The sequence below is a fragment of the Gymnoscopelus microlampas genome, assembly GCF_963454915.1.
Source record: "Gymnoscopelus microlampas genome assembly, chromosome: 18".
Classification (NCBI taxonomy): domain Eukaryota; kingdom Metazoa; phylum Chordata; class Actinopteri; order Myctophiformes; family Myctophidae; genus Gymnoscopelus; species Gymnoscopelus microlampas.
Genome location: NC_139955.1, coordinates 33,408,640 through 33,429,514, shown reverse-complemented (window position 1 = coordinate 33,429,514; position 20,875 = coordinate 33,408,640). Strand labels below are relative to the sequence as shown.

The 20,875-nt window shown below is 40.8% G+C and overlaps 1 protein-coding gene across 5 annotated transcripts; it reads right to left on the bottom strand.

Annotated features, from left to right (window-relative positions):
• Positions 1-1,781: 1,781 nt before the first annotated feature.
• tlx2 (T cell leukemia homeobox 2) lies at positions 1,782-20,512 on the bottom strand. Of its 5 annotated transcripts, none has more exons than XM_084085857.1 (6): positions 19,153-20,512; positions 9,338-9,634; positions 6,859-7,096; positions 3,612-3,792; positions 2,772-2,870; positions 1,782-2,207 (listed from the first exon to the last, which is right to left on the bottom strand). In XM_084085857.1, the coding sequence occupies exons 1-6, from the start codon at positions 19,652-19,654 to the stop codon at positions 2,196-2,198; spliced, it is 1,329 nt and encodes a 442-aa protein (XP_083941983.1). In that variant the 5' UTR covers positions 19,655-20,512; the 3' UTR covers positions 1,782-2,195. The 5 variants fall into 5 exon arrangements, with proteins under 5 accessions (XP_083941983.1, XP_083941984.1, XP_083941985.1 ...); XM_084085858.1 differs by having other exon boundaries at positions 3,612-3,789; XM_084085859.1 differs by having other exon boundaries at positions 9,338-9,598.
• Between the last annotated feature and the right edge of the window lie 363 nt (positions 20,513-20,875).

Below are 20,875 nucleotides of genomic sequence, written 5' to 3'. Positions count from 1 at the left end.
GTGGAATTTTTGTAAAATCGGGGCCAAGTCACGTCTTCACGGCAGCTGAGACGGAGAGATGAAAGGTGGAGCGACACGGTTCTGCGCAGAGGAAATGGGGGTTGAGTAGGCGTCACCTGGAGAACTACCTGCCATTGACAGGATCCCAACCAGGCACAACACCCTCAAAACTGACTAAAACATAACGTTGACGTTTGTGAATGAGAGAGGGAACAGGAGAGAAAAGGTAGGGAAATGAGCGAAGCAGGGGGGTGGGAGGAATCCTTTGCATAAAATGTATTGATATCCCAGTCAAAAGGCAAAGATGTGCACAGATATGCTACGATGTTCAGTTCACCGGACAACTGCACCAACGGCTTTAGTCATACAGTAAGACAAGGTGTGTGTGGAATATGTGTATAGGCATGGCAAAGACTGACAGGAGGCCAAAACACACAACCCACTGTGTGGAGTGAAGGCTGTTGGGGGAGGGGGGGGGGGGGGTTGGGCAACAAGGCTTAATGGGAAGGCTCATTTCCGAGCAGGGAACCTGCAGATCTACTCTGATGGTATGTTTGGTTGCTGTGCTTCTAGATAGGATGCTTTGTTATGACTCAGGTGATAAGCGTTCGTATGATAGCGTGGATGATAACGCATGTTTACAGCTGTCTGGTGTCTAGGTGGCCGCGTTTTCCCAGACGGCGCTGGGATCTCATACCAGAATTGCCAGGGTGGTTTATTTGGGTTGTTTGTGGCTTGAGTTCTCAGACAATGGAATGGCCTTAAAAATCAACTTTCTGTGCTGGAGGCTGGACTCGCATGGCATTAATATGCTTAGGATGGTTGCTTGGCTTGCTTCACAGCTTCAACCTTCCTTGTGTATTCTTCATTTTAGTTGACATCAGTTTTTGTTTTGTTTTATCTTTATTCATCTATGTAAGGTTTTGTGGAAAATGTGTCCTTTTTTCTGGAATAGCTTGCCCTGCTGATTCCTTCACACTTGCTTCCCAGTACAAACATGTAATCAGGGTTCGATTTGCAGGGGGGATGGGGGGGATTCATTCCTCTGTTTTTGATACCCCCCTGGTCATTCCTTTTTAGGTTTTATCTCTGCTTCTGGTCAGACTAAATTGAATACATACATTTCCTTCTGGGAAAAGTATACTGATAATATATGTTTGATAATGCCACACATTGGCTATTTTTGCCATTTGTCATACGAAGAAGTGCAAAGTATAAAATGACCCCCTCTTCTACAAATCGAACCCTGCATGTAATAGTCTTATAGTCAATGGTTGGCCACTGAATACCTCCACTAGAATATAGTGGCCAACAGTATAGGTCTAATATCGTTTTGATATTCATTCATTCAGAGGTCTTTTACCTTGGAGTGCTTTTACATTTTAATGTGAGATCATAGCTTAATGCCCTGAAACTAAATACCTGATTACCTCAGCAAAAATATAAAGAGTCCAATTCCAAAATACTATATGGATTTTGGAAGAAAAATCATTACCTTGTGTTAATAATTCTATACACAGACCCAGTCTGTGAAAGCGTTATATTATTATATCCAAGAACGCACCAGTGATTTTATATATATATATATATATATATATATATATATATATATATATATATATATTTACTGAATATAGCTGTAATTCATTCATTGTTTCAGATTGGATTGAACATTGTGACAGTGAGACATAAAAGCAGAACAGCGTTGGGGAAGACCCTGCAGGACACAAGACACACAAAAGACACAGGCAAGAAATGAGAGAGATGTTCGTCATCTTTTCAAAAAAGTCACAATGTCATTTAATATAAAACACCCTTTAAATTGACAGGCAGGAGGCCCGTGAGCAGGGCCATCCCATCAACAGGCTACCACTCAGCAAACTGCAAATCGGGGAGAGAAAAGCACATCCACCTCCTTGGCAGGTGGCCTTAACGGTCATGTCCGAGTAGCACACAGAAAAAGATTTTTGAAACATGCATTTTACTACATTGTACAAAGTCAAAAGCGGGGGGAAAAAAGGGAGACCATTTTTTTTGCCATTTGGCAGAATGTCAGTGTCTCTGCCGCCTCCAGAGAGCTGCAAACAGAGGCGTGTCCTGAGCCCACAGAGGGGACAGTCTTGATAGTTGGGCATCTATTAGAGGTGTCCATTTTGTTTCCCGGCACTCTGGGGGTTAAGTGCCCTCCTCTCTTTTTAGACCGACAGCTGAAGGGAGAGTGGAAATCTTGTGTGAGGCAGGAACAATTATACTCAACAGTTTTCAGGTACTTTTTTAAGACAACAGTCGTACGACTCATTTGCTTTCATTTTCATCTCTGACAAAACATCAGCGTTCATCATTCTCAGCAGGGCCCCATATATACTGTGTTTCAGTCCTCACATACAGTGTACTTTCTTGGAGTCTGGGCAGTAACACATAGCTGTCTCTCTAGGACATCTTCCTCACAATGCTGCTGGTTTACGATCAAAATGAATGAGAAAACGCAGTGATGTCCAGTAAAATTATTTCCATTGCAAACCCCCCCCCCCCACCCCCCGCCCCCCCCATCTATGACACTCCCATAATGGTGTTGCGTTATTCTTTTGTTTATTTGAGGGGTTCGGTTTTCCTAACAGAGTGAAGACTCCTCCCGTTTGTCCATTTATTACACTGATGTCATTCACATCCCATATCATGCTTTGCCCTCCATCTCTCTCTCTCTCTCTCTCTCTCTCTCTCTCTCTCTCTCTCTCTCTCTCTCTCTCTCTCTCTCTCTCTCTCTCTAATACCTGATTTATACTCGGTTGTGCACCATGCTGCGCACCGAAAATAGAGTACAGAAGTCCTGACGTCACTCGTTCATCCCCTGGGTCGCGGAAGTAATTTCTCTATGGAGAATAACATTAGATCATCTTAGAATCGTCTCATATAAGAATTGTGGTCCAAAAATAAAGAAACTGTCTCGGCGATATGTTGTCAGGGAGGTGGCTCTGTATCGTTTATGATAGTCAGTCACTCATATTTGATACAGTCTGTTTCTGGCGAAAATGTAACTAATTCGGTGAAAGTAACATTAGCGTTTTCTCGTCAGTTGATGCTTCATATCCATAAGAGTAAAACCGCCGGGATCATTTGTTTATGTTTTTAACACATTCTTATTTGACGCGATATTAAACACGTCTATAGGAATTCAGAATGGGGGGAAAAAAAGGTGACCCAGGTAGGATGCGTAAATTACGTCAGACTGCGGTGCCCTATACTCGGTTGTGCACCATGTCGCGCACCAAAAATAGCAGATCTACAAACCCCACAACGCGTCATATCATAATGCATTATGGACATTGTACATATTATGCTATTTACGACATTGCGGCATGTAGATCTGATATTTTCCGTGTGACACCAGTGCACAACTAAGTATAAATCAGGCTTTTTAAAAAAAACGCTTCACATTCCTCACCCCACCCAGCCGACACACACACACACACACACACACACACACACACACACACACACACACACACACACACACACACACACACACACACACACACACACACACACAAACAAACACAGGTGCTGCTCACACACAATCACACCACAGAAGCCATGGTGGTGACGGAGGTCACCTGTTTCTCATCGGCCCAGGGCTGGAGGTTCTGGAGGGCGTACAGAGAGGAGTTGTGCAGACACAGCGGGTCCTGCTGCAACGGCTGGCTCAACGTCTTCTGGAAGGCCTCCTGTTGCAGCTGCAGCATCAACCGGTTGGCCTGCTGTCTCTCCGCCTCTCTCTCCTCTGCTGTCTGCCTCCTGGACCAAATATAGATGGGGAGGGGTGGGGGGGGGTAGTGAAGGGGAGGGGAACGTTGCATAAGGTTATAGTTATAGTTAGTTTTTGTGTGTTTTTTTTCATACATTAACGCCCTACTTGATCATACTGTAGCGTCACACTAAAGCGTCAAAAGGAGCAGATCCACAAACGCTTGAAACGTGGCGCGTAGTGTATAAACAAACAAAAGCAATTTACACAACACTGATGATAGCGCTGTGAAACAAATCTATATGAAGACATCAAAGCTGCAGCGAACCATAGGCACTTACAAGGAAAACCTACGGAATACTCAAATCTCTCAACTGTCAGTGTCAACAGACATGAGGCAATCATATAGTGAACTAACTTTGAAACCCTCTTATCAAGTTGCCCAGATAAATATAAACAATACAATTTCATACAGTATACTGTATATAGTGGGGGTCCCTGCTTTGTCTGTCTCTCAGCTAAGATGTACTTGGCCTGAAAAACGTTGAAGACCGCTGGTGGTCACAGTGTACATTGTGTTATTCTATCTAGACCTATATGATTTGCCTCTTGCAGTATCTGTAGTATTTGTAGCTATTAGCTCTGCATTCAACTGTCAGTAGAAACGGTGAGATCCCGTTGCCAACCTCTTGCTGCTTACAAGCAGTCCAAATGGTCTGCTACAGTATGTCAACATGTTCCAAAAAAGCCAGTCTGTAACTGCGTTATGCATGGTGACCAACGGCCATCTTTATCTTAACAGCCCTGAAAGCAGCAGAAGCATGGCTCCATTTCCACTCAGTGAGTGGATAGTCCTCTCCTATACTCTACTAAGCTCCATGTGCTAACGTTTATAATCTGACCTGAACATCCACAAAACCAGATCACACCGCCAGTGGTGCGCTTAAACCTGTAAGCTTTCAATCCACAGCAGTCTGTGCTGCGGCAAAGAAAAATTGTTCAGTCCTTTGAATTTCCTCATTAGTGAAAGTGTGTGTGATGACAGAAAAATAAAATTGTAGCTAATAATAGATGTACTTTGAAACTCTCCCTGAGAGCCTACAAATTATTTGTACTGTATACTTGGTTTACAGGTCCAAGGCTATAGAGATTCAAATTATATATAGTACCCTTTAACAAATAAACAATACATTTCCATATGGCTTTTCTGGACAAATTTTACTGTTGTATTTACACTATCATTGATTACTATTATGGATAACAAATTAGCAGCAACATACATATTCACAACAAACAGTGGGCGAGGAATACAAAAGCACAATGTGAAAGCACAGGTTGAGGGACGCCTCTATAATAATAACTCTTTCATGCACGCCGGCTCCCATCCATTAGCCACACGTTATTGTTAACAGCATTATCATAATTTAATTTTACTGGCTGTTGATTTGATCATGTGCTTGTTACTAGCGTAGCCGTCACACGGAGACATCCCTCATCCACATCCTATCAGGTACACACTACAGGGAAATGACATAAATCTCGGCAAAACTAGGAAATCAGAAAAGTGAGTTAGCCAATTCCCTGGTTATTCATAGCATGTTGTTCACCCCTGTGTCTTTTTTATAACATTCAGTCATTTATTAATTCAAAAATCTTATTCCACTATTTCCATTCTGCAGTCTCTATATCCCTCTGTCTTCATTTAGAACAAGGCTTATTCCGATATGATTTCTAATTTTTAAACCATGTTGCTGTTGTTGTTGTCAAAGAAGAATTTAAGTTTTATTTCTTCCAACATTTATATAAATTCATCTTTTCTCAAGACACTAGGTGTGTTTCCTATCACCCATATTTGTAGCAGAACAGTTTCAAATGATTAAAATGTTTATGAAATAGAAAACAAACCTGTGAAACGTTAACATTATTTAAATTTGATTATTCAAAGGTAATTTAGACACTCTTAATATACCTTTGAAACGTGCCTGCCGCCCTTAAGTAAGGCTGAGGTATCATAATTTGATTTCCCACTCATTTACTTCAAATTGGCTGCAAGCAATGGACAGAATGAAGTGAGGGCTTTTTTTTCCTTCCATGGACTGTGCAGTCAGTTCCTTCTATGAGTGGGTCAATATTGCTTTGGACAGCAAATTTCTAAAAAGCCTTTTAGGCGGCCAGCAATAATTGTGCTTGGTCAAGTGAACTGGCCTCCAAGATACTACTTGTAGCTAAGCTAAGCACAATATGTGTCTGGTACAGTTTGAGCGCTTCAGCTGCAGTCAATCTCGCTTTGTGTTTTCAAGTAAGACATCAAACACTATACAGTAAGCAGTTGCAAAATTCATACTGGTTCACACTGCCATTACTTTATGATACAGCATGGGTAGCAAGAAAAATGGAAACAGGGTCAAGAATGAGAGCATAATGGCAAACACACACCCCAAGTATCACCACCGCGTTTGTTTCAGTAAATAAATAGTGCAAATAAATTGAAGCAAGACAGTAGAAAAGGTGTGTGCGTGCGTGCGCGCGCGTGCTCGTGCGTGTAAAGATGGGGGGGGGGGGCATTAGGAGAGACCATTAATCTTTTATCTCTAGTGTCTTTTCGCACTGAATTGAAATAAAACTAAAAGTGAATGGCCGTCAGTCACAGGTGCCTCTGCTGGCCAGCAACTGAATCCTCCTGTCCCTCCTGTAGTCTCAGGGGAGCCACATGGCATTCTGTCAGTCTGGACCTCTAACACTTATTAAACAATAACATCTATAAATGACATATCACATGAACTCAATAAAGAGTGGTTCTCAAAGTGGGTCCGGGGACCCCCAGGGGTCCTTGAGGGGGTTCCAGGGGCATCCAACAAAATGCATCCCAATCAGTGCAGCAATTTTAACTGTCAATTTTACTATTTTTAAATTCGGTTATTCGGTTGTGAGCTTGTATACTTCGGCTATTTGACAGATTTTGTATAATTTCGATGAGTTTTTTTAACACAAATCTCCTCGTATGGGGGTCCCTGGCACAAAACCTTTTGAGATGGGGGTCCGTGGCCAAATACATATCAATTTGGGGGTCCTTGACATGAAAATGAATCACAGCAAGCGGTCCATTGGAACCCTACCTCCATTTTGTCCGTCTGTTCTGGAACCAGGTCTTGACTTGTGCGTCTGTCATCTTCAGGGCCTTGGCCAGGGTGGCGCGTTCAGCTGAGGCCAGGTACTTCTGTCGATGGAAGCGCTTCTCCAGCTCACAGATCTGCACTCTGCTGAATGAGGTGCGAGGCTTTTTCCTCTTGGGAGGTGTGCGGTTCTGGTAGGGGTGGCCGATACGACGAGTCACAGAAAATGGTGAGAGAGCGGCTGAAAAGAAAAAAAAGGGGGAAAAGAATTAGTCTTCATTTGAGTTCAGTTGAGAAAAAGCATTGCACGTAATGTCCCGGCTACAAATATCATTATTCATCAAATTGTAATATTACATTTATTAGATCAGTAGGCTATTAGGGTTGTTTTGGTTATCCAAAGTAACTACTTGGTATTACTTCAAAATATTATATTACACACTGCTTTTTTCTTTTAGTTAGTTAAATTACAACATTAATATACTGTGTGTGTGTGTGTGTGTGTGTGTGTGTGTGTGTGTGTGTGTGTGTGTGTGTGTGTGTGTGTGTGTGTGTGTGTGCGTGTGTGTGCGTGTGCGTGCGCGCGTGTGTGTGTGCCATGTAATGTGCTATATTAAATTGTTGCATTACTTTCACAAAACAAACGGGCTGGTAGTTTTGGTTAAAATAAGTGTTTGTACAGTAAGAGGGGTCTCCTTGTCTAAAATACATTTTCAGGCCAGGATACCAATTTCATTGAATCAGGAGAGAAAACTCATGATAAACAAGTGAAATTGGCAGTGATGAAACAAAACATTATTGGTTTATTTGTTGGTTGGTGTCCCACCTAGAAATGTATTTTATGTTTATTAAAGAGCTGGAGAGACAGGGACACCCATGTAACTAAATAAACACTCTAGATATTATTACTATCATAATATAGAGCTTTTGCTTTTTTATCATTTTTTATCATTTTTTATTGAAACCAAATATATCACTTGCAGTACCTTTTAAATGGAAGAAGGTAGCTAAATGGAATAAAGAAGAAGGCTACGATACTGGTGTTAAAATATTATTTTAGCATCCTACATTTTAATGCCACAACACAGAGACAATTCAGAAGCTGCAGCACCCTCTACATTTATACACATCAAATAAAACTAAACTTTGAAAAGTACTGTACACAAAATGCATTCATTAGTGTGCATTAATTTGTTAGACTCTTAATAGAGACAATATCTTCTTCTTCTGAAAGTACTGTTACTTGACAAACAGCTGTAATAACTTTACCCAATTTGTAAAAGTACAGCAATATACTACTTAATTACTCATGAAAGTAATAGTATTACATACTGTGATCCATATGTACTCCAACACCACAAACTCAAAGTATTATTTTCCAGAAGCAACCAATGAAAGACATCCATAGTTGTTGTTTTTTATGTCCCTGTACTGCTATTACCACTACTGCTAATACTACTAATGCTGCTTACATACAGTATACTAGTATATTATCGCTACTGCTTCTGTTACTTGTACTTGTACTATTACTGTTATGGCTACCACCATTACTTCTACCATAATGACTACTATGACTTCTACTAATGCTCCTCCTATACTCATACTGTTTCAACTCCTATTTACTGTATAATACTATGACTCCTATACTTCCATTACTATCACCACTACAATTACTAAAAAGACTACTGCTACTACTACTACTACTTATAATCATCATTGTGACAACATAGATATCCTTAAACGCAACCCCACGCATTGGGTCACATTGTGAGCTTGTCGATCGGCTATTTTCAGCGAAAGCTTCCCCACAATAACAGAAAACAGAAAATACACTAGTATTGAGCCCTGAGGGACTCCGGTTACCCATATGGGGTTTAAGACCGGTAACGCGTCTGTGTCATTTTAGATTTCTTTGGCTATTCAAAAATAGCAGATATACAAGCCCATAGCGCTCATAGTGCCACGCTATGGGCTTGTAGATCTGCTATTTTTTTTTAAATTGTGAAAAAAATCATTGAATATAATATATTTTTTAAGCAAACATTTGTAACTCAAATCTTTGCTTCTGGGGTCCCTGGAACAAAATATTTTGAGATGGGGGTCCGCGGCCAAATACATATCATTTTGGCGGTCCTTGTAATAAGCCTTGTTCTTGACAGTTTGGGCACCACTGATATAGAAACACAAGTATTTTCAGAAAACTGTTTCTTTATTTATTTAAAAGACATTATGTAGAATCGGTCTCAGGCCTTAATGGGTTAACCCATTAAAACCTGGAACGCATCTGTGTCACTTAAGATTTCTTTGGCTATTCAAAAATAGCAGATCTGCTATTTTTGAAAAATCGTGAAAACATATTTTTTATATTTTTTTCAAAAAACAGTTGGGGTTTTTTAATCGCATGCTATAAAAAGCAGCCTGGAGCATAAAGAGTGGGTGTGATGTGTGGGGAGGATAGGGGGGGGGGGGGGGGCTGACTCACCTGAGCAAGCGGCCTTAGGCAGAGGATAGTCTGTTACGGCTAGAAGGCCACTGCCATCTTGCAGGTGAGCCGCGAGCTCGGGGTAACAATAATAATAGCGTTTGGCTAACGACTCCACAGTGCTCCACGTGGGGACCCCCTTGACCATGTCCCCCTTGAGGAGAGGAGTACAGAGGTCTGGCAGGGACGTGGCGGCCCCCCCCTCCGGCCTCCCAGTGGCCCCCTCTGCTGCTGGGCTAGTGTCCTCTGACTCCTCCTCCCCTAAAGGAAAGGGGAGACACAGTGAAGGTCCCCATGCTGGAGCACACGGGTGTTTGAAGGGACAGTCAGTGGTGGAAAAAAAGTACTCAAATGTTTTGCTTAAGTAAAAGTATCAATACTGCAATGTAGAAGTATTCTGTTACAAGTAAGCAAGTAAAAGTCCGGAATTCAAAATTTACTTGAGTAAAAGTACAAAAGTATTGGTATCAAAATGTACTTAAAGTACCAAAAGTAAAAGTACAAAAATGTTTGAAAATAGCAAATCTACCCAGGTGTAAAATATGGCTAAAGTGGTTAATGTATGTTTTATAATGTAATATATTTACATCTGCAAAGTAACTAGTAATTCAAGTTTTCAAATAATTGTAGTGGAGTAAAAGTACAATATTTGCCTCTGAGATGTAGTGGAGAAGAAGCAAAAGTATAGACAATTGGAAATACTCTGGTAAAGTAAAAGTAGCTCAAACTTGTATTTAAGTACAGTACTTGAGTAAAAGTACTTCCTTTACACCACTGGGGACAGTGCATTGGGGAAGGGGGCTATGCTGCATAATATCTATTACTATTATTGTGTGACTGGACTCATTGGCAGAATCTGCTTTGTTGTCATTCATTTATGTGCCAAAGAGTGGGAGGTTTTGACACTTTTGTTGCGGTACAATAAGAGTGAATGGAATCGTTACTTTTGGTTCCTTGTTCAAAGAGCAAAGAAACAACAGATAAATATGATAAATAATATTTAGACTTATCATACCCAAAGCAAGGTTCTACCAAAGTTTTAAATCACTAAGCGTGCTTGATTTTCACAAGCCTATGTCTAACAAACAAACAAACAAACAAACAAATCTACTTTAAATATATCATTTAATATGTAGAGAAAAAAGGGGAGGAAAAAATTATAATAATTAAAACAGAATCATATATATATATACTGTATATAGCTTAACTAAGGGCATATGGCTTCCAGCTGCAGAGTACTGTGCTTTGCCTTCATGTTGTACTGTTCAAAACAATATTTCTCAATGAGACACTTCAAATTTGACGTATTAGCCCTGGTAATTATAGCCATAGTTTTATTTTCGGTCGCCAGCCATTCAAATATGTAATTTACTTGTCGTGAATAGATTATTATTTTTTTTTTATTATAGGCATGCCATGCCATCTAGCCTACTTTCAGTAATCCACTTTCATATATCAATCTGCATCTTATGTATTAATAACAACTTATCATTCGTCTGCATCATAAAATATCTATGAATCCTGTCTATTTTGTCAGCCGTGGGTAAACAGAAGATCAATACATGTAACGTGATCTTTTCTGGCCATGGATCCACTCCTCCAGCACACCACCACATTCTCATTTAGTCTCCGAATGGAAATTTACAACAACAATACAGTGACACTTTTCTCTCTTGTTCCTCCCAAAAGCAAGCTGTTGTGTCGGCTGTCTGACAGTGTGTTTGTTTATATTGTCAGAAAACACACCAGGAGCCAAAATGAATATGAGAACATCTGCATAGGTGTCCCCTCGGGGACTATAGGTGCAGATGTTCTCATATTCATATTCTTAGAATATGAGAATATATTCTCATATAACATCATAAACATCTTCTCCGTATTGTCAGAAAACACACCAGGAGCCAAAATGAATATGAGAACATCTGCATACGCTGCGTTCAGAGTTCAGCAACCTGAACATTCATTTGCCATGTTGATGGGGAAATGGAAAACAAAGCTATTATGCATTCGATGATCATTTTCAGGGGACTGACTGACGGCGTCCCTTGATAACATGAACACGAGTGTCAAAATGAAGCCTTTATATACAAGCAGACAATTTGTACTTGCAGCTAATTAGTTCACAAATAAAGTTCACTATGATGAGCAACGCCAAAAATGGCATAACATCTCTTTGCCCTAAAAAAAAAGTGTGAGTGGTGCCACTCTGTATACAGTATATATATATATTTTTTGTTAAAAGGTTAAAGTACTATATTCTGATAATCATTGCTATACAGAGTGTTTGTTCGGTCATAGGGGTCTCTCCAGCTCTTTAGTAAATAGAATATAAATACATTTTCAGGTATAGGTGACACATTTTAAGCCAATCAGTAGAGAGTACTGAAAATTAATTTTCTGTTTAATAAAGAGCTGGAGAGACATGGGAGACTCCCTTTACTGAACAAACACTCTATAGCAATGAGTACTATCAGAATATAGAGCTATTTAACACTTATTTTAACCAAAGTAAATCACTTACCCTACCTTTAATTATTTTAAGCCTGCATGGAACCAAGTCATCCAGGATCCTGGAGAATCATGACCATGAAACATTTGATTCTGTGTAATATATATATATATATATATATATATATATATATATATATATATATATATATATATATATATATATATATATATATTACACAGAATCAAATGTTTTATGGTCATGATTCTCCAGGAGCCTGGATGGTTTGGTTCCAGGCTTAAAATAATTAATTTAGATATTTTCGGAAATCTCTATGGGGGAAATGAACGGGCTTTCGATCTGTGGCACGACAAAATGGCCGCCACTGCTATGCCCTATATATGGCTTTCTCATGCAGCCAAGAAGCGTGTGTGTTGCTGTCTCCAACAGCAGGCCCATGTGGAACAGATAATACTGCATTAGACGGCTATTTCAGGCCATCTGCGAGGCTGCTAATGGACCAGGCACATACAAGCACGTTCAGACTACAAACAACACGAGTAAAAACACACAAGCACATCCGAAGCTGCTGACAACTTGCAGGGAACTGACACTCCTGGGAATGGTTTCTATATCATGCAAGCTTTAAAATATTGAGTTTAGTCTTAGTTTTTTTAATAGCAATTATATAGGTTAAATCATGATATAGGCCTAGGGCAGGCCTATGTTATATTTACCTATAGGCATACCGTTTTATTGACAAATAGGCATAAGCAAATATAGCATTGGCAGATAGGCCTGGCTACATGATGCCAGATTAAAGACGGAATGTAGCCTTTATTGTTGGAAGATAGCTTAGTGATATGAAAGTGTATTTTGGCGTGCATGCTTTGGCTAAAACCCCAAACAGAGCACCGTCACCTGTCTGGCTGCCACAAAGGTGACAAAGGGTTAAATGTAGCCTGACTCTGCTGCATGGCAACACGTTATGTCGGGAATTATGTCATAAATAATAAATGAATTCTAAGAAAAGCTAGACTAAATAAATAAATATGAATTTACTTTACTGTACACACACGCACGCACGCACACACATGGGCACGCAGTGCCCATAAACACACACGCACACACACACACACACACACACACACACACACACACACACACACACACACACACACACACACACACACACACACACACACACACACACACACACACACACACACACAGAGTTAATAATGCTATATTTACTAAAGAACGACTATTCCTCATTCAACAACTGCAGTATTCAACAATGCACGAGAGAAACGTTAACTAGGTGATACAACAAATCAATTCCCTATACTCCGCAAATGTATCGTGATAGGCCTACACAATCCCTTTGGTTATTTTGTACTAATATAGACCTACTCGGAGTTAAATGAACACCGGTAGGCTTCCTTCCTGTCTAGCCTACACTCCGAGTTTATAAGGCCTACTGCAGCACCTTTGTGTGTGTGTGTGTGTGTGTGTGTGTGTGTGTGTGTGTGTGTGTGTGTGTGTGTGTGTGTGTGTGTGTGTGTGTGTGTGTGTGTGTGTGTGTGTGTGTGTGTGTGTGTGTGTGTGCGTGCGTGCGCGCGCCGGGAGTCCGGACTCAAACCCCCCAAATGGAACAGTTATAACATGTATTGTGTTCCAGTCAGGCCAGAGATCAAGCCACTGCCAGTGAAGCCACACTGGACCTATTCAATTTCAAACAAACGGGGGGAGATTTTAAATCTCGTTTCACGAGAAAACATTGCAAACATTGTCCGTGCATGTTTAAACCAGTGGTTCTCAAACATGTTCATGTCAAGGACCCCCCCAACAAAATACATTATATGTATTTGTCTGCAGACCCCCCCTTCTGAAAATAGTATGTGCCAAAGAGACCCCGTCCCCCCCATACAAGATTTTGTGGATTTGTTCTCCAAGACTTTTCTTTAAAAATAGCAGATCTGTAAGCTTACAATGGGCGTTGTGAGCTTGTAGATCGGCTATTTTCAAATAGCTCTCAGGGGGCGTTTTTCGTCCCCCCGTGCAATTGCAACGCCTGGGATTCGAACCCATGCATGTCTCCCACGTGGAAAGTCAACATTTTAACCGCTAGATTGAAGATAATTCCCTATGGTCCGGGGGAGATATTAGACATTTTGGTCATCAGGCTGAGGCTGTGAGCCACTCTGCTATACACAATGACAGAGGAAATGGCCGAGAAGACTAAATCTGCAGCCTGGGTAATACAATTTAGCATAAGCATATCAAAAAAATAAAATGCCGCCGTGGAGAATATGTTGCCCATAATAAAACCACTTATACTTAATAACACTTCATGGCGACAGCGCCTCCCTTTCCCCACTGCGGATATTACCTTTGTAGCAATCTAATAAATATATCCGTGAAGGATTCTAAAGGGGATATTGAAATATAACATGAACATATATTGCTATTTATTACACCGTGAGACAAAGCAGAGACACTGACTTCTGTCACACGGAGGATCGAGGCTTATAGAGAGATTTCAGAAGAACCGTCCGTGGCTCTATAAGAAAGCTAAGCATGGACATGAATTTATATTACATTATGCTGAGACGTATATGGCATAAGACTGGTTCTGTTGGCCCTGGTTGTTCTCTGTTGGACTTAAACCATTGTCTATCAATAGGCAGCGCACAAAGAGCCAGTCCACCGTTTACTGTATATATTTTTATTTTGGATTACTACTCTTTTATATGATGTTTTTGCATTATTATTGTATATTATTGTTTGTCTTTAAATGTTTCGATGAATTTTAGTTATCATTTTAGCATCTCTGTGCTTTTTTGCAAACTATTAATAAAGTATTCAATCAAAATGGCCAATCAAACATTATGAAATAAACGACAGTTGCACGAATTTGTGATTATTTTTGGCTAGGCCTTCTGCAACGGGTCACGCACATAAATTGAACAGGCCTATACTCATCATTGTCAAAATTGTTGCCGAGCAATGAAAATGTGTCTAAAAAAGAGACTAATTTGGCTTTATGTCCCCAAGAAATAACCTCCTAGGCCATATCCTTAATCTCCAGATCAGGTGTTTTAGTATAACTGTATAACAGTAGAATAATATAGCTCAAAGCCATTTGTATTTTTACATGGTTGATATGTATTGACCCACATAGTCTTCCCTTCACACTGAGGCCTGGTTTAACGCTGTCTGTGTATGCTTGGACATTTGAAGCCGTTAATGCTATTCTCTACGTCTCTAATCCTGCAAACTGCCAAGAAGTCAATTAACATAAAAACATGTGGTATTCCGTTACAGCGCAAAGCATCATCTCCCCAGATAGACCACTAGTCTGCTATGAATATCGGGTCTCAATCCGCTGGTGCTGGTCCATGACTCCATGCCGTGCTGTGCTGTGACAGTTGCGGTGAAATTTGGCGCAGCAGTTAAAACGAGACGAATGGTTCAAAATAAGGGAGTCTATATTCGAGTGACTCTATTATATGACCTAAAACAGTGGATCTCAACCTTTTCAGGCCGCGACCCCCCCCCCCCCCCCCCCCCCCAAAAAAAAAAATCATATTTGAACTGAGGACCACCCTGATAAAAGCACTTGGAGTTGTAGGCAGTATTTACATTTATTGTGAAAATATTGTGAAAATAGCCAATCTACAAGATCACAACGTCTCTATCTGCTATTTTCACAATTGTTGCCTCTTTCTTATAATATTTGGTCAATGTTTGAACAGTTTTTATAATACAGTTTGTTGATTACTTTTGATGCAGTGATGGTCTTTTTTATTTTATTTCCCTCTTTAAAAATAATAATAATTAGGTATTAAAAATATGTAAAAAGTCCTTAAATTGTCACTTCACTGTCATCATTGGGACCCCCCAAAATCATGTGGGGACCCCCTGGGGGTCCCGACCCACAGGTTGAGAACCACTGACCTAAAATACCGAACGCCTGGCTATAAACCGGTGACCGGTCTCTCGACTACTCCTTTACTAGCGCGCTCCCATTGTAGCCAAAGTGTGTATGTTGAACAGTGTGAGAAATTGGCTCTAAAAACATAATGCTATTATGCTATAGGCCTAATTTGTGTTATAGGTTAATATTACAGCAGGCATAACCCATAAATATGCTTTACTTAATATTCCATATAGGCCTATAGCTTTTCAGAGAAATATTGTGGATTAGAATATCCACACTTAAATTCACATCTGTAAAAGTATAGCTTAAATATCAGGACATGCAAGAAATCACCATACAGGTCTATTTACTAAAATACAGGATCTTGTGAAGTCTTTAACCATCCCTGCATGGTGTTTATTTATAAGCCCCTTGTTTATTACTTAATTTCAAAACGATCTCCACCACCAACGACAGTCGAGTCAGTTGAAGCCCTTTGTATTAAAAATAGAAAAGAGAGGCAGAAAGGATGCAGGGCTGAGCTTATTGACTAATCCAGTGGTTCTCAAAGTGGGGTCCGGGGACCCCCAGGGCCAGGGGTCCTTGCGGGGGTTCCAGGGGGTCCCCAGACAAATTAATTAGGAACCAATTGACCCTTATTTGTATGTAACTTAGAGTTAAATCAACACCGATGATGATACTGCAGTGTAGATTGGGACTCCCAAGAAATAAAAATGAGTCCCTGGTTGAGTCCCTGGCATATCTTTTCAAATGGGGGTCCGTGGGCTAATATGTGTCAATTTGGGGGTCCTTGACGCGCAGAAGTTTGAGAATCAGCTGGACTAATCAATAGAGTGGAAAGAAACAACACAAAATAATTACAGCAGGACACATAGCTGGGAGGAATTAAACTGCAGGCCCATTGTGGCTATATGAGTAAAATTGATAAGCCTATTTACACTGTATCTTTTTCCAGTTGACATATCGTCCCATGGTTCTTAATTATTGATGGAGGGTGAAAGAGAGAGAGAAAAAAAACACAGAATGGTGAATATTTAATGCGGGGCCCAGCCATGATTGCTCTTCATTTTCATCTTCATAACGGTGACGTCATTAAGAGATATGAACACGGATATAAACCAGACGATAGCACCTGCCGTCACACTGCGACTAATAGGCTATTATAGTTTAATGGAAATTCAACCTGTAGTAATATATGGAGGTGAAAAAGCACTTCACCCCCCCCCCCCCCCCCCCCCCCCCCCGCGCGCGCGCGCGCGCGCGCGCACGCACACACACACACACACACACACACACACACACACACACACACACACACACACACACACACACACACACACACACACACACACACACACACACACACACACACACACACATTTTATATTATAGTCAATATGCCTTCATTTATAAAAGCAAATATAGCCTAAGCAAACCCCATTCCAGCATACAATAAAGAAATACAATTCGATGAGACAAGTAGAAGAAGTTACAGTCTAAATTAAGAAAATGTGACACTTTACCACCTGCAATACAAGCTGAATACAACTCAGCATAATGTGTGCATGGATTCATTATTATTCGTTAGTTATGTGCATATGGCCAATATGCGACTCTCATGGCTATTACGGTTTGTAAATAACAACGTGTATGGAAAGTAACGTCGATGACCTATAGCGATATTCAATAACAACTTTTACGCACAACCTCCGATTTCAGTGCTGAGACAAATTGCAGTTTAGTTTGCGATATTACATGACAGCTCTAGGAGCCTATACTTTAGAGTGATGCAATCTAAGCCATTCCCCCCCTTTTTTTAATAGCACGTAATTCTAGGCCTAGAAATAACGAAATGTGTAGGCTGGAGTTGAAGGCAAATGTATTAACTAATAACTATTGATATATAATTTCTCTTCTAATTATTCTCACCTTCAGATGTATAGTAATAATATATTGGATTTCCTAGGCCGGTGTATATGTCTATATAAAATCTTTAGGCGCATGCAAAGGTGCAGGAGCTGCACTTGTCAACTGAAAGTGAATTAAATGAATGTGTATAACTATTAGAGATAGATGGCTGGCAACATGCAGGCCCCAATGTCCGTTATTATGCGAGTGATGCAAGCTATGCACGCAAAGCTCTTTTTAATTGGCACTGGCTATACAGTTATAGGCTATTAAAGCATTAGAAAGGAATAGTAGACATTGCATTTAATTAAAATATAACCGATATATTATTAGGCGCCATTTTTGTTGCTGCTATTGTTGTTATTATTATTAATATTATTATTATTAATATTATTATTATTAATATTCTATTATTATTATTATTATTATTATTATTTTTGTATGTGTTGCTGTTGTTTGTTTTTATTTTATTTCTGTGTTGTACTATTTTTAGCTATAGCTATTGTGTTGTCATATCCTATTATTTCATCTCCTTCCTGTGTTCTTAATAAGCTTAGAGAAAAGAAAAAAACGATATAATTCATCATTCTGAAAAAAGGGGGCTCGTCGTTAAGCGTCATCCGTCCTAAATGGAGAGTGATGGCTCCAATACTGATTCATCTGTGTGTCCGTGTCAATTTCTCCTCTCGTTCATCAGACGGGCCACTGCCAGGATAATAAAAACTGACTTGGTTCGCATATGATTTGTCCTAGATCACAAGCTAACGATGAAATCATCTCTGCATTGACAACATATCATTTTATATAGGCTACTTTAACCGCCACCAGGGCCCTTTTTGGTTATCAATGGCTGTAATATTTTTCTGAAACTGCAGGCTATACCTCTACCTGTGAATTTAAGTGTGGATATTCTAATCCACAATATTTCTCTGAAAAGCTATAGGCCTATATGGAATATTAAGTAAAGCATATTTATGGGTTATGCCTGCTGTAATATTAACCTATAACACAAATTAGGCCTATAGCATAATAGCATTATGTTTTTAGAGCCAATTTCTCACACTGTTCAACATACACACTTTGGCTACAATGGGAGCGCGCTAGTAAAGGAGTAGTTCACCCCAAAAAATTACTTATTTTTCTATCAATTACAAACCCCATGAAGCCTTGGATTCATGGAGATTTTTTTGTTTTTGTCGCATTCCTGAGCCAATAATTTGATGACCAGCGGAGACTTGACTCAATTGAGTCTCCTACTGAGCAGCCACCCGGTCACCGAATTATTGGCTCGAGAATGCGACAAAAACATAAAAATCTCCATGAATTAAAGGCTTCATGGGGTGTGTAATTGATAGTAAATAAGTCATTTTTTGGATGAACTACTCTTTAAGGTTATGTGCATGGGGCTCAAAGAACTGACATGGGGGTGAGTGAGCGGGGAATACACAGCAACACTACCAAACAACCACCCGGGCTTTATTTGTTATGTATTTATGAACGTATTTTATCTTTTACCTGTTAGTCTGTCTTTCGCAAACCTCCGACTGCTCTCCATCCAAGGAAACGTGAAGTTGGCGTTCCCCATGCCTGGCATCGCGGCCATCCCCGGTGCGATCCCGGGCGGATGGTGGTGATGGTGGCCGGGAGGGGGCGGGTGAGGCGCCGGCGGCATGGGTCTGTGAGCCGGCACGCGTATGACCCCGCCGCCGCCGCCGCCGACCCCACCGCCCGCGGCGTTGTTCCCGGAGTTCACGTTGACGTTCATGTTCATGCTCACGTTCATGTTCATGTTGACGTTGTAGGAGCCCGCCAGCCCCGCCGCCATGGAGCAGGCCGGGTTGTAGACGCCGTTGTAACCGTACACGTAGTCCGCCGTGTCGGCGGCGGCGGTCCGGTTGGGCAGCATGCAGCTGCTGGACTGCTGCGGGTCCGAGCTGTTGAGGATCTGGTCGATGCCGAAGCTGATGGGCTCGTGGTGGGTCTGGCCACTCACCTCTTCGATGCCCGTGTGCTCCATGTTTTGTTTTGTTTTTTGATTGAAGAGGCTACTTTATTAACAGTTTGCAAAACAAAAAAAAGCACAGAGGTACAGTTTCATACAAAAGGATGCTAAAAGGATAAACCCAAGAAAGCCTCACGGCTTGTTTCCATTGGGGTCCTGTCTGTGTATTCAATTCATCGATTCATCGGTGACTCGGCGGCGTTGTGGCGCTTGTATCAGCTGCTGTTCTTTCTGGTGGGATCGCTGTTTGATGTCACCTCGGATGATGCTTTATCATGTGTTAATGTTGAAAAGAAAACATAAAGGTTTTATCGGTATAGGCTACACGCGCACGCCGCCGTCCTCCGAGATGACACCACATTCGCAGTCGTAGTTTCTCGTTGTTTTCTCGTTTACGAGCATCAGGATCGGCCCTGATTTTTACTTCCTTCAGAAGAACGTGTCCAGCGCTATCCAATATGCCATTACCATTTTTTATATGTCCACAGTTGTTTGCTAAATGATCTGTATATCACTCGACAGTGCAGATATATGTAGAAATACATCCATTATTAGAGAACATTCATTTCCCAACGAATTTGACAAAAGACAGCGAGAAAAACAAAAACGAAGACGGCGGACGGGTATCTCCCGATGACTTTATACAGACCAAATCCGTAATATTTTGGGGGGAGTTCTCAGGAGATCCTGATGGTCTTTGTTAGCCTATATTCTGGTGGCAACAAACAAATCCATAAGCACATGAGGAGGGCATGCATAAGCTATAGTCTGCTCAACTGCGTCGCGTCAACAACAACCCCAAAAAAATGAAACAAAATGAAACGTTAACCTTGCTAACATGAATATTAATTGGAGGAGCGAGAGCTAGCTGTGTTGTGTTGAATGTTGAAGTGCGTTTCAGCAGGTGAGACATGGTCTTCTCCAGCAGACCCCCCCCCCCCCCCCCCTTCCCTCCCGTTGGACACACAGTTGTTTTCCTGCCTGCTCGCATCTCTTAAAGAAGCCGCAACTCATTTTCTATCCCATTGGTTCTCAAGCATTTTCATGTCATGGACCCCCAAATTGATAATATTCTTGGTCACGGACCCCCATCTGAAAAGATGGTGTGCCAGGGACCCCCAGAAAAGAGGATTAAAAAAAAAAGCCTATTCAATTTTTTTTCAAATGTTTAAAAAAATAGCACATCTAAGCTTCACATTAGCATTGTGAGCTTGTATCTGCAATTTTTGAATATCC

What these genes read in the sequence shown, in the direction of transcription:
- tlx2 (XM_084085857.1), bottom strand. Translation starts at nt 19,654, where the DNA reads ATGGAGCACACGGGCATCGAAGAGGTGAGTGGCCAGACCCACCACGAG. An exon ending in GCCTAAGGCCGCTTGCTCAG is followed by an intron (nt 7,097 to 9,337) that starts GTGAGTCAGCCC and finishes TTTTCTTTTCAG; the next exon opens with CCGCTCTCTCACCATTTTCT. An exon ending in AACAGACGGACAAAATGGAG is followed by an intron (nt 3,793 to 6,858) that starts GTAGGGTTCCAA and finishes TATTTGGTCCAG; the next exon opens with GAGGCAGACAGCAGAGGAGA.